At 38.5% G+C, this 14491-nt stretch overlaps 1 protein-coding gene across 3 annotated transcripts in view; it reads right to left on the bottom strand.

The window, feature by feature from the left end:
- Nucleotides 1-14491, bottom strand: part of AGBL3 (AGBL carboxypeptidase 3) — a 35766-nt gene extending 21275 nt beyond the window's left edge. The window contains exons 1-6 of one of the 3 annotated variants that reach the window (XM_083698596.1): nucleotides 14279-14491; nucleotides 9624-9728; nucleotides 8746-8806; nucleotides 7537-7722; nucleotides 2132-2239; nucleotides 503-650 (exon numbers count right to left, since the gene is read on the bottom strand). In XM_083698596.1, coding sequence (XP_083554722.1) covers nucleotides 503-650; nucleotides 2132-2239; nucleotides 7537-7722; nucleotides 8746-8806; nucleotides 9624-9689 — 569 coding nt within the window. In that variant the 5' untranslated portion in view covers nucleotides 9690-9728; nucleotides 14279-14491. Of the gene's footprint in view, nucleotides 1-502; nucleotides 651-2131; nucleotides 2240-7536; nucleotides 7723-8745; nucleotides 8807-9623; nucleotides 9729-14278 lie in introns of those variants that run through there. The other 2 variants (XM_083698595.1, XM_083698597.1) reach the window with 2 other exon arrangements.

Raw genomic sequence — 14491 nt, 5'->3', positions numbered from 1 at the left:
TGGGCTTAGATCAAATTCTCAGATGTCTTGAATGAGCAGTTAAGTTATATTCTCTTATGTCTTTTCAATATATATTGTATTTTACAATTATGTTCATTAGCTGTTTTATCTTACTGCTTTATTTTGATTCATGTATGATTACATACCAATTCACACATTTGGAGTGTTTTTGTGGTCCTGACTGTCTATATTTTGTACAAATGCTGAGTAGTCAGAAATTAGTCCTCTTTGTGTGATTCTGGGATTCTAATAAGCCAATACAAACTTTCCAGCAAGTGTATATGGATATCTGCATTTCACGTTTTCTAAGCTATTAATCCAGGTCTGCCAAAACAAGAGTACAGATGATATCCATACTCAGTCTAAGTAGTCAACCTACTGATTTCAATGTGACTACTTCAAGTAATTACTTAGTTGGATGTCACCCTTTAATGCCAGAACAAATGCAGACAGAAACCAGCAACTACTCCTGCAAATCAAAGGGAAATGGTGAGCAACCTACATTTTGACCACCTTTTGCAGATTGCCACTTTCAAATCGTGCTTCAAAGATCAAAGTATTGTCCCAGTCATCCCATGATTGAGGAAGCACCTGCTTTGAGGGGAAGCTCCCCCCTAATCGAGAATACATAAAGCTGGACTCTTTATCAGCTAGTGAGAGAAGCAAAATATACAATTATTATTCAGTTGTGAATTACGATTAGAAAAATCTTCTGTGCAAGAAGGGAGAGGTCACTCAGAGACTACCCACTTGGTGGTGTCCTAGTGCCACTGCAGAATTGCCTGATTTCCCTTAGGAATTTCAAACCAAAAACTTGGTCAAGAAGCATTCAGCATCATATAGACAGCTGTTTAAAATGGTACCTATTGGGTTTATATATGCAGCATCTGAATACAGCCTCCGTATATAGCATCCCTTTAAGCAAGTGTCACTGCCTTTGTTCAATCCTGCAGTGCTTTCTTAATGCTTACACTAACTTTCATATGCGTTATATAATAACATTTTTGCCTCAAAATATCAGCTACTGTCACGGGCCCCATGCCACCAAGTGGGATGGGGTGGTAATCGGTCAGATGAAAAGGCTGAGAAAGGGGTTGGAAAAAGCTCAAGCAATGATGTGGGGGGCGACGCTGACCTGGGGCTATCAGGTGTTCCAGAAGGGGATGGGGAACCCTAACCTGCTTTCTGAGAGTTAAGGTTCCCACAGTAATAGAGGAGCTGGCCAGTCAATGAATGGAGCCAACCAGATTGCAGGCCTGGACTCAAGTTCCATTGTCAAGAGCATGCCACTGACAGTACAAGTGCAAACAGATCCATCCCCACAGGAGCACATACCTGCAGGCTCAGTCTTCTTGCTTGGGAGGGAAACTACATGCATTATGAGCTCCGGAGTGGAAGGTGCACAACATGTGTTGGAACATGTCTTCACTTATGTCTAGCCATGTATCCTAGACTCTGCTGATGTGCCTTTTAACCTTGTAACCTGTATCTTGAGCTGATGCAGAGATTGTGTACGGAACTCTTTAATAAAGCTTTCGGGATTTCTGGAATCCAGAATTGAGGGTCGGAGTGAGGACAGTTACACTCATTACGTCAATGAACGTGAATTCTGCTGAATTCAGTAGGACTTGCTCCCATGTTAATCTCCCCCATTCAAAAAACCAGATCTGCATGCAGCTGCAGACTATACATGTGTGTAGCTTAAAACAAATGCACATTCACACTTAACTGTGTATTTGAATCTTCATTTTGATGCTCAGTGTAGCCCCAGATGGATAACTAAGTTTCTTATACATACAGAATGAGCCTTCTGTCATCAAGGGCCTCCAGAAAGTATATGCAACTAGTTGCCCATGAGATTATCTTTAGGATAACAGCCTGTTAATTGTTCAGTAACAACCACTGTCTGCCATTATATTTCAACACGTGCATTTTGAGTGGTGTTTGTATTCTAAATAAATACTTGCAACTTTTAAAAAAAATGTAGATCTAGGTCTTTTGCTCTCCAGTTTCTCTTTTTCAGTAACTTCTAAGATAGTACTATGTATCTTTTTCTATTGAAAACCATTTAATATCACAAACATGGTTATGCTTCAAGTATTATGCACTCAGTAAGGAAATGTGCTCAGACCTCCATCTGCTAGATACACCACAGCACCCTCTCCGGGGTCTGTGCAAAGAGGCTCAGTCTCCAGACATGTTGGACTGTATAGTGGCTCCGGCTGAGGGGGAACCCACTCTGGAAAAACAAAACAAATAAATTAATATTTAATTATAGCTGTTAATTCAAAACAATCATTGCGTGTCATGCAACTAAAAATCATGAAATTAGCTTTATATTTATGCATTGTTAAACAGTAAGGAAACTGTAAGGAAAAATCCCTTTGTGGCTGGCTACTATTGATAAGATACATTTAATCTATTTTTTAAATGGAAATGCTGATAGTCTGTCATCTCCTCTTTCATGATCAAGATGTAAATGCCATGGACAATATAGTAGAATCTTGATAAAACAAAAGAGATGGACACCCCAGAAGTTAACAAGATTCATTTGTAGCCTATGAGAAGAACCTTCAGCCCTATCTACAACCAAATCATTACCTGCACCACTGAAATCTGGACAGCTCCTTGTTCTCTATTACATCTTATACATAATTTGTATAGCAGATGCATGTATGTTGTCAACATAGTGGCTGCGATCCAAAGAAGCAATGCGTACAAGTTTACATTTGCTGTTGGTACTACAAGAGTTCCTCACTGCCAAAGAGATAACTCACAAGACAACTTAAAAACTGAACATCAGCATCTTCCTTTGGCAATGCTGATGGTCTGCCATAGTCAAAACAGAATAAAAAAAATTCTTCCAGTAGCATCTTAGAGACCAACCAAGTTTGTTATTGGTATGAGCTTTCCTGTGCATGCACACTTCTTCTTGTTGTTGTTCATTATACTGCCCTTCATCCAAAGATCATAGGGTAAGGTAAAGGTAAAGGTAAAGGGACCCCTGACCATTAGGTCCAGTCGTGGCCGACTCTGGGGTTGCGGCGCTCATGTCGCTTTATTGGCCAAGGGAGCCGGCATACAGCTTCCGGGTCATGTGGCCAGCATGACTAAGCCGCTTCTGGCGAACCAGAGCAGCGCACGGAAACGCCATTTACCTTCCCGCCAGAGCGGTACCTATTTATCTACTTCCACTTGATGTGCTTTCGAACTGCTAGGTTGGCAGGAGCAGGGACCGAGCAACAGGAGCTCACCCTGTCGCGGGGATTCAAACCACTAACCTTCTGATCGGCAAGCCCCAGGCTCTGTGGTTTAACCCACAGCGCCACCCGTGTCCCTATCATAGGGTAGTTCATAACATAAAAATACAAAATGAGAACACAAAATACATAATAAAACAAAAACATTTACAAACCAATAATTCCCCTCTCACAGACACATTATTGTGTAAACACATTGTTGTATACTAATATGTATACATGCTTATTATTAATAATAAAATCACCATTCATCTTCAGGATGCTTTACAAAGAATTGACCTCATTCTTTAATGAAAACAACCACTTAAAACAACCACTGGTGTACGTGACTGGCTGGTCAAGTGTATTTCTTTAAATCCCAGATACGATCGTTATATACTGTAGTTGGGTGTGTGTGTGTGTGTGCTGTATAGATATTATACTTTGCTTTAGTATAATGTACCTTTAGAAGGCCCTGAACTAAGAAAGGATCATTTTGTTCACATTAAAGGAAATATAATTCAAGAATAAGAACTATACACTCTTAATGTGTCACAAGTACAGATTACTCTGATCTAGTTCACAGATTCATTATGTTCTATGAATACCTCCAAGGTTTTTCAAGCATTTCCTCATGAAATTATTTTTCAAGAGCAAAAGGATGCTTTTTCCAGAAGGTGTCAGTATCAGACCACAAACTTTGGAAGAAGAAAAAAACTTGCACAAAAATGATTCAACTTGAAATCCCCACTGAAATGTATGAAGCTTCACCAAAGCAGACAGGATATGATAGACAATTACACATATTATCTTTTCATATGTGATAGACCTTAATTTCTTAAGACTATCTCTGTATCTTTATGATAACATTTCATTTTCATTTTGTAGCAGGCATTCAAAATTGTCCTATTATGGAAATACCAATGCTTTAAGTTAATACTTATGCCTTAAGTTAAAAAAAACTTCACATGTTGGATTATAAACAAACAGGAATCTGATCCTGTTGCTGAGAGTTAACAGATGTCAGCTTATATTAAAATTACATTTGGTTTCTACTTTACAGTTGGAAAATATGGTGCCAAAGAGCTAAAATTTGATCTGAGTACAAAATAATATTTATAGTTTTGGGAGCCTCAGCTTTATATTAGTTGCTGGCATATTTATACACATTTTAACTTATCTGGTAAATGACAGAATCCTTTGGCTAATGCAACCTTGTGATAATAATGTATAGGCGCTAAAGTTATTTAGAAATTGAGCTGAAAGGGGCAACGAACAACAACATGGTATCCATCCATGATTACAAATAGTGACTTAATTAAGATTTTGAAGGGCCCTCTGTTATCAGCTACATAAGTACATGATTCTGAAGACAACTGATCTCCACGGATTATTTCTATGACGGAGTAAGGTTCAACTCAAAGCATAATTCCTATTACACAAATAATCCAGTTGTATCATAATGCACTTATAAAAATAACCACTACTATCCAATTGGAAAACCAAGTGGAATTGAAAACATAATATCAGATTAAGTTATTGTCATAACAATTCCCCAGCTTTTGTTACTTATCTTTAAAACAAGAATAAAGGCTGGGCTGGTATTGAGGTCAATTTAGGGTTGAGTAACTTACTTTTGTTAAAAGCTCAGCATTTTCACGTTTGAGTTCTTGAGAAACCCATGGAGGGGTACCATGCAGAACGGGGGATTTGATAATTTTTTTTTTAATGTGCAAATAAGGCCTATAACTTAATATCTTATGATCACTATCTGCCTCAGTTTCTCAGACATTTTCCTGAAAAAGCTCAGAAGCACTGATCTGTGCCCGACATATTTCATTGTGAAGTCGGATGCACCGGCTTTATTCTGCTGCTGCTGTGAAATCTATGTATTCTCCTACCTTTAAACTCTCCTGTGATTCAACATACTGACTCCTATCTGATTTCTTGCTTCCAATGTATTTAATTTTTGCTCTTCATGTTTTTAGCCATGTGCTCCTCCGGTTCTACATCTCCTTTTGCATTTGTTATACATCCCACACTTGCATTTCAGTAACTTCTCAATAACAGTAGACCTTCTAGCTTAGCTTATTTTGTTGATGTATTAAATAACCCACAAGTGTTCTGAAGAGGGTTGACCCTGTTGACTTTTCTTTAAAAAGTATGCAATTTATACAAAAAAGGGAAATCGTAAATAAGTTTTGAAGTCAAATGCTATTGCGAAAGATCTAGAAATATGGTCTAGGCTGAGACTTTCCTTGTTAGGCCGAATTGCTGTTATCAAGATGAACGTATTGCCTAGAATGTTATTCTTATTTCAGACCTTACAGATTCTAGACAAGATGGATTGCTTCAAGAGGTGGCAGAAAGATATATCTAAATTTGTCTGGCAGGGCAAAAAGCCCAGAATAAAATTTAAGATCTTAACTGATGCAAAAGATAGAGGGGGTTTTGCCCTGCCGGACTTAAGACTCTATTATGAATCAGCGGCTTTTTGCTGGTTGAAACACTGGCTACTCCTTGAAGACACAGACATTTTGGACTTAGAAGGGTATGATAATAACTTTGGTTGGCATGCATATCTATGGTATGACAAGGTAAAGGTGCATAAAGGCTTTAAAAACCATATTATTAGGAAAGCTTTGTATAATGTTTGGATTCGATATAAAGATTTGTTGGAAAGTAAAACCCCTAGGTGGCTGTCACCAATGGAAGCCAAGGCGGTGAAAAAATTAAACATGGAACCTAACTGGCCAAAATATTGTGAAATCCTAGAACAAGATGGTGAAAAGTTTAAACTCCAGAGTCATGAGAAGCTAAAGTTTAAAGTTCGAGATTGGTTACATTACTATCAGATAAATGAGACATTTAAGCAGGACAGGAAATTAGGATTTCAGAAGGAGAGGTCAAAGTTAGAAACAGAACTGCTAGAACCCAATACTAAGAATCTATCTAGAATGTATAACTTGCTGTTGAAATGGAATACACAGGAGGAAATGGTTAAATCAGCTATGATTAAATGGGCACAGGATATCGGTCATGACATTATGTTTGCTGACTGGGAACAGTTATGGACCACCGGCATTAAGTTTACGGCATCTAGTGCCTTAAAAGAGAACATAATGAAAATGATCTATAGGTGGTACATGACCCCAGTCAAGCTTGCAAAAATCTACCATTTGCCCAATAATAAATGTTGGAAATGTAATGAGTCTAAAGGTACCTTCTATCATCTTTGGTGGACCTGCCCAAAGATCAAAGCCTTTTGGGAAATGATCTATAATGAAATTAAAAAAGTCCTTAAGTGGACATTTATAAAGAAACCGGAGGCTTTTCTCTTGGGCATGGTCGGCCAGTTGGTGCCAAGGAAGGATAGGACTTTTTTTATGTATGCGACCACAGCAGCAAGGATCCTGTTGGCAAAGTATTGGAAGATGCAAGAACTACCTACTCTGGAAGAATGGCAGACAAAGGTGATTGACTTTATGGGACTGGCAGAGATGACCGGCAGAATCCGTGACCAGGGGAAAGAGACAGTGGAAGAGGACTGGAAGAAATTTAAAATATATCTTAAAAATTGTTGTAAAATTGAGGACTGACAAGATGTCTAGGGGTAAGAAATAGAGAATTACAGCTGTAAACATTAACATTAAGGAAATTTAAAGAAAACTACTAGAGAAATTGACTGAAGGGTTGCTAAAGAGTTGTAAAACAAGGATGCAGTGAAAGGGAGGTATGGGGAAGTCATGTTTTAAATGTTCTTTATATGTTTTTGTTTTGTGTTTTGTTTGTCTTTTTGTTAAAAAACCAATAAAAATTATTATAAAAAAAATGAAGTCAAATGCTATTGCACTGCAGACTTTATTGGCAACTATCCAGTGGAAACAGGATGCTGAACTAGATATATCTTTGGTCTGAACCAGCAGGGCTCTTCTATTATTAAACATTACAGTTGGATCCTATGCATGTAGTCTCAATCCTATTCTCATTCAACTAATGAAACTAAAGGGTGGAATGATACTGTTAATTAAGGGGGTGGTGGCTTTATTTATATGAAAGTTAAGGGCACATTTATTTATGAGGCTATTTAGGATCAGTCGTCCTTTCCTTTTAACATTCAAAGTAATACTGTATGTATTCCACACTTTCTTCAATATAAGGTTTTCAAAATTTTAACTGACTGCAGCAAGGATTATAAAATGCTTTGCTATAGAAATTATAATTTAGGAAAATATTGTTTTAATAACTAGTTGTTTTAACCACTATCACATCATAACACTCTTTTAATATCATTTACCAATATGCTTAATTTTCTCTCTGATAACTTCATACTCATGGGGCCAGCGTACTAGATTCAGGTGTCCAGCTGCAGGAGACAGGCCATATAAATCTCGTGGTTCACGAAGCCGTGGCACCCATTTCCCCGAGTTATATTCCAATAAAATCTGTGTGGTCCGTGGCAAAAGTTGATCATAAAAAGAATCTATAAGATTGGGGGGGAGGAGAGAAGGCATTGACTCGTTTTGCCTTGGATAACTTAAATTAGACAGCCAAGTTGTCTGATACAATTGAAAAGAATAATCTCATCTGCCTATCTGACATCATTCCTGTACTGTATTTATTTTTTTACTGTATGTATGAATTGCTTTTCCTCCAAAAGGAGCTTCTATCTTATAGAACATGAAGAAGCTACAATAAAGCAAGCATAAACAAATAACCACAAACAAGCTATAAAATAACAAGATCATTAAAACACAAAGTTCATTTGCAGCTGCTGGGCATTAAAAACAACAAAATATCAATCTGTATAAGAACACAACATTGCAAAAGTAGCAACTGTGTTTTTATAGTAATTTATAAACAGGTCCAGGGCTCCCTTATCAAATTTGTTTAAGGAAGAAAATGCAGAATTTGCTTTCAAAATACTTGGGTGTGTGGTTTTGTTCTGTTTTGCAAGTGCTATTATTTCTTCATTTCTATTAGCACATACCCTTTTTAGGGTGGCTACTTTATGCCTCCAGCTTCAAGGAACTCTTCTCATGCCATCATCACATCACAGACAATTCCCCACTTGTGTGTGATCTACTTGCACACATGCAGCGCCAGCAACCCAGCAGTGTGGAAAGAACTGGAAAGACTTCCTGGCTCATGAGGAGACCTTCCCCAGAGCCCAAAGATGACGCCCTCTTCAGGCTCTGGGGAGGGTCTCATCGCAAGCCATGAAGACTCTCCAGGGGGCTTCCACTTATGCACATTTCACTGCATAAGTGGGGAGTCGCCTGTACAGATCACAAAAAGATTATTACCACATATGAATATTAATATTATACCACTACTAGATTTTGACAGCGAGTTATCCTCATGTCTGACACTAAACATGATTTATTTAGACGTTTTTTGCAACACTGCATGCTAGAACTTTGCTGTGTTCCACCTAGCCACTAATTCTTCTCTACCCAAATGCATTTAAATTCACTAGTTTGACAATGAACAACGATATTCAGACCTGCATAAAAGGCACACCGCTCAAGATCTTCTGTTAAAAATGGGTTAAAGGGATCTTCGTCCTAAAAACAACAACAGAAAAATACAACAGAAAGTAAGGTCACGTGTTTCTTGCACACGGAAAGTGGACAAAAATATCTGAAATGGGACACTGTGCACTCAATAACAGTGACCATTATGATTCTAAATAAAGAAATAATTGAATCTATTTTTTGCTAACTTTGTACTACAGTGCAAATAAAACCAAGAGGGTATCATCATGAAAGAGAACAGATTGCAGGCTTTAAAATATGAAAAATAGACACACCAGAGACCTTAAATAAACAGTTTAATAAACAGTATAGCAAGAATTGTTGGATTGTGAGCAAAGATGTAAGTAATGCCTCCCTTGTAAGTCAGATAAATGAGTTGGTTTTCCCCCACCCCCAGACTGTATAGACTTCTAAACTTCTGCTGAATCTGTTGTGCATGAGTCCAATGAATTATGTTAACTGCTCATTGCATAATATCCTGCTGTGAATTTGGAAACATGTGAGAGGATTAATAGGGCCAGAATGATTATAAATGCTCCTTAGTAGTCAGTGGTGAAAATCAATACTTGGAATGAAGTACATGGTTTCCCTTCTCTCTATTTTATCTTCACAACAACACTGTGAGGTACATTGGGTTGAGAAACAATGACTGGCCCAAGGCCACCCATGGCTACATCGGAATTCGAACCCTAGGCTCCTTGGTCCAACACTCTAACCACCACAGCACACCAGCTAGACCATGTTTCCTCTGGCATGGATATTCCCATTCAGGGATGGCAAACTAAATTTTCTTTAACGAATCAAACATAGTTCTAGAATAATGTATAAAACTGAAGACTGAGCATACCGAATTGTAATCATCACTGGTTATTTGTTCTATGTGCTGCTTGTCCTTATCTGAATCTTCGGACATAATCTCCTGAAACCAGGCCTTTTATTTTTCCTCCACAGACTGTAAAACACATAAAAATCAACTGTGAACTCTATGGCAACTTTGACTACAGCTCTTGTCACAAACAAAGAGGAGGCATTAGAACACCAGAATCCTGTGGGTTTTTTAGGTGTTTCATGTTACTAATCATTTTGACCAACTAGTATTTATTATATAATGAAATAACACTTTTCCAGCTCAGAGGCATTTTTCCATTTTAAGCATAGGATGTGTGAGTTCTAGTACTGCCCTATGTATCACCTAATAGGTTTATAACTGAACAAAGCATAAATCTCCAGATTATCTGTTTATTATAATTTCGCTATGCACAGTTACAATTATAATTTGCCCTTGCTTTTTGATGCTATGTAGGATGTGTATCAAAAACAACAGTCTCAGGCCTTCTTGGATGGCACAAGAGCCCCTGAGCATGGTTGCCCACCAACTACACAGATTCTGAGAAGGTGATGAAAACATCACTACTATACATTTTCCTGTATAGTGAGGTAGTTGTTTCCATTGTCAGTCATTTTGACACAAGTAACGTTGCTGCAGGCAGCCAAAAATAAGCAGACTCAAGCGCAATGTTCCACATAGAAGATGCTGCTGATTGCTTTGGAATTATTATAGTTGGGACTTTTGATTCTGACATCTTCATTCTCTCATTTAATCTTTTCTGTAGATTCCCAAAAAATAGTAGCCATTGATACAGATAAACAGCTTCTAATTCCCAGAGGGATAAATGTGTTACGTCTCTTCCACCAAAGCCAACCAATAGTTTAGTGGCACTTTAAAGACTTACAAAAGACTTAAAGACTTACAAATTTATTGTGGTATAAGCTTTACTGGACTAGAGTCCATGTTATTGCCACAAAAATGTAGTGAGGATAAGACCTCAAACCATTGCTGGTCTTTCATGATGAAACACTGCATCATTATTTACCATAAGAGAGAAAAATCACAGAATTGACCTTATTCCCATTCTTTTGGAAAGCTCAGTGGTATAGCATCTGCCTTATATGCAAAAGATTACAGACTAAATTTCCGGCATCACCTTAAGAACGGGAAATCCCCCATCTGAAATCCTGAAGAGACGCTGTCAATCAGTGTGTAGATAATATTAAGCTAGAATAGATGTGCCAACAATCCAACTCGGTATAAGGCAGTTTCCTACAGTCCTATGTCAGCTTTCTCAGATTTTTTTTCTTTTTAAAAATAATCTTTATTAATTTCCCACATAGACATATATACATAAATAACAAATCATACAAAGCAAAAGCAATACAAATAAAGAAAAAAATAAAGAAAAAAAATAATACAATATATTACAATTAAATAACAGGTTAAAATGTAAAACTTCCAATAATTCTCATTATACTGCTTATACAGTATTGTCTATATTTTCTTGCACAGATTTATGTTATTTCATTTCATATATATATATATATATATATATGTAATCTGATATGGTATCTAATACACTTTTTGCTTACAAGTATCAATCTAGTTCTGCAAGTATCTTGTTGTTTGTACAATGCAATTTTAGTTATTCTTTGATTAGTTTCCATTGTCCATACACTTTCTGGTTTGACAATCCTCTGATTTTTCCCGTCAGTTTTGCTAGTTGCAGGTATTCTATCATTAGAGTCTGCCACTCTGTAATCATTGGTAGGATTTCATTTTTCCAGTTTCTTACCACTATTATTCTGGCTGCCGTGATTGCATACATAAACAATGGTCTTATATATTTTTAAAATTCTATTGGTAGTATACCTAATAGGAGGCTTTCTGGTCTTTTTTCAAATGTAAATTTAAATAGTTTTTTACGTTCACTATAGATGTTATTTCAAAATTCACGGATAACTACACAGTTCCACCAGATATGAAAATATGACCCTATGTCCTTTTTGCATCTCCAGCATGTTGGCGACCTGCCTTTATACATTTTAGCGAGTTTTAAAGAGGTGTATAGCATCTTCATAGTGTTTTCCCTAAGGTGCCATGAATTTAATATTTGTCCTCCATAATCTTTCCCATTGTTCCATTTAGATATTGTATACAAGGTCCTGTGCCAACCTTACCATTACTACTTTAACTTGTTCCTCTTTTACTTCCCGTTCTAATAAATAGTCGTAAATTCGTGAAATGTGTTTTCCTTTATTGTGAGTTAACTCTTTTTTGAATTTGGATATTTCTTTTGCAAGACTTTCTTTCCTATCTATACACAATCTTTGACTGAAAATATTGGAGCCAATCTGACAGGTGGTTTTTGATTTCATCATATTTCTTCAAAGTTGGCTCATCTTTATCCACTTCTGCTAATAATCGGTACGTGGGCCACTCTCCTTTCATATTCCTCCATTTAACTGCTATGGCTTCTGTGGGTGAGATCCCAGATTTTACAGATGTAAGCCACTCATTTTCAATGCTGAAAGCAAAGGTCTTGAATAATGCTAAGGGAACATCAACAATATACTGGGCTGATGTAGGAATGAAGAGAGGGAAATGTTGCTTTCATAGTGCATATCAACTGCACAAATTCTGTCAAAGGCAAAGAGCCATCTGTGCCCTCTGCCAGGCAGTTTACGTGTGGAGTGGATGGCCATTACTGATGAAGCAACATAATTTTTTGTCAGCGTGCCAAAAGCATTGTACACATTATGAAGATACAGTGAATTACTCCTCCATAAGTTTTGAATTCTAGTTGTTAATTGATTTTACTCATGAGCAGATTATTGACAATACCTATTTATCTATTTTTGCAAAACAATAGTATGTGTCTGATGCTACCTTCTCTGCTTACTGGCAGATTATGGGCAACATAGTATGTGGTTTTACTGTGTGTTGATTTATTTTCCTCAGTAATGTAGGAAATGTATCACTTTGAAAATCAAACATTTTGCTGAGATGTATCATCTTCACAGCCTCCCTGGCCAGAATGAAAAGGGGCAATAAAGCTTGCCTATCCTTGTGCCCTGTCTGTGTAAGACAGAGCTATTAAAAATGGGAAACAATTTCCGATCCCCAGAACCCACTTGAGGAAATCATAACAGCTGTAAAAACAAAGGATGGGAAGAAAGAAAAGAAACATTAACAGATAGCAAGAACCTATGTTGCTCTTAATCTGCCAATAAGCAGTCAAGGAGCACCACAAACACTTTCTTGTTTTGCTAGGCAAAAGTAAATCAATAGTGTTGCCAATAAAGGTCACATTTGACAAGGATGACTGTAAAAGCAAAGGATGAACAGTTTCAGCCCACACTCATTCTGTGCACTTATTATGTATTCAGCTACAACCAGGTACCACTTAAATTATTCAGCTACAACCAGGTACCACTCAAAATTTCAAAGTGAGGGACACTTCTAGAGTTTTGACCTTTATTTCAGAGTACTGTACTGTAGAAAAGAAATATTTTGGAATGAAAGGCATATTCTAGGAGGAACTTAAGCAATCACAGTTTTTCTCAGCCCTCAGGCTGTAAGACACGGTCAGCATTTCCATTAAAATGCTATTTCAGACATTTATCAAGGTTCAACAGTTGTTTTCAGTTAAGGAGGAATGCATGGAGGCAAACTAGCATACTACAAGTCCCGTGCATGGTAAAAAGCTGGACCTTGCCTCAAATGCACTATGTAAGCGTCTCCAGTACCCCAAATGCAACAATGTGCACACAAACACATACACAAAGCCGTGTTTGGGAACTATAGACCCAGGGGCCAATACTGCCCTCCAGGTCTATAAACTCTCCCCATGCCCCACTTTACAACCTCAGCATTTTTGCCTGTCTGGATGGATGACAGAAAAGGCCTCTGGCCCCACCAATCACTTGCATATGGCCCTTGGAAAGTTGCCCAGCAGTGATTGTGGCCCCTGGAATGTTTTCCGCACCTCCAGCCCCAGTGCAAAGGTTTGCCCAGTGGTATCCTCTGGGGAATTAATTCCAGGGCACTATTTAACAGAATGAGAAGTGCCCCCAAATACAGCAGTACTGTACTGGATAAGCATATTTTGAAGTTAGTAAAGTAATAATACACTTTATCAACTCCGCCCCCCCCCCCTCACCATTATAGACAGAAACTAAAATTATTTCACTGCACCACTGAGTTTACCCTGAACTGCCAAGCTTGGGCACTTCCAGAGGGCTTAACACTGAAAATGGGTCATTGAGGTATCGCAAATAGGTTGGCAACCAGTTGTTTAAAAACAAAGGACGTACAGGATTTTCCTCCGGGGGAAAAAAGTAGGCCTGGATTAAATGGGAAAGAATCACAGGCTAGCATTTTGATGCCAACGACGTCATGTGCTCGCTGCAAAAGAGAATCAAACAAACAAACAAACGGTGGGTATGAGGAGCACCTATCCCATTATAAACACCAGCCCCCGCCAGAGCAACAAGGCTCGGTAAAGGTCACAAACATACGTGTCAGGAGCCAAGAGGCACCTATTCCCACGTTCCTGGAGAGCTGCATCTGTCGTCCCCCCCCCCCCCCCAGTTTCTGCCTACCCGCCTTTCAGTGCCACAGGCGCCCTTCCGTTGCCCGCACACCATTCATGGCCGCTCCTCCCTCACCTTTGAATTAACGTGTGAATGCTGATTCCCGGGTTCGGGGGTGGGGTGCGGAGGAGCCGGGAAGTCCCTAACCCCGCATGGCTAAACCTCAACCCCGCCCTTGGCGGAAAAGCCCAGCCGCCAAGTCAAAGCGCAGCGCAGCGAGGGCGTGGCCTCGGCAGCCTCTTCGGGCCAGTGATGGCGGCGGGGCTGCTGCTCCGACCGGAGGAGGCC

This window comes from Podarcis gaigeae, assembly GCF_964106915.1.
Source record: "Podarcis gaigeae genome assembly, chromosome: 10".
Taxonomy (NCBI): Eukaryota; Metazoa; Chordata; class Lepidosauria; order Squamata; family Lacertidae; genus Podarcis; species Podarcis gaigeae.
This window is presented reverse-complemented; position numbering and strand designations above follow the sequence as displayed.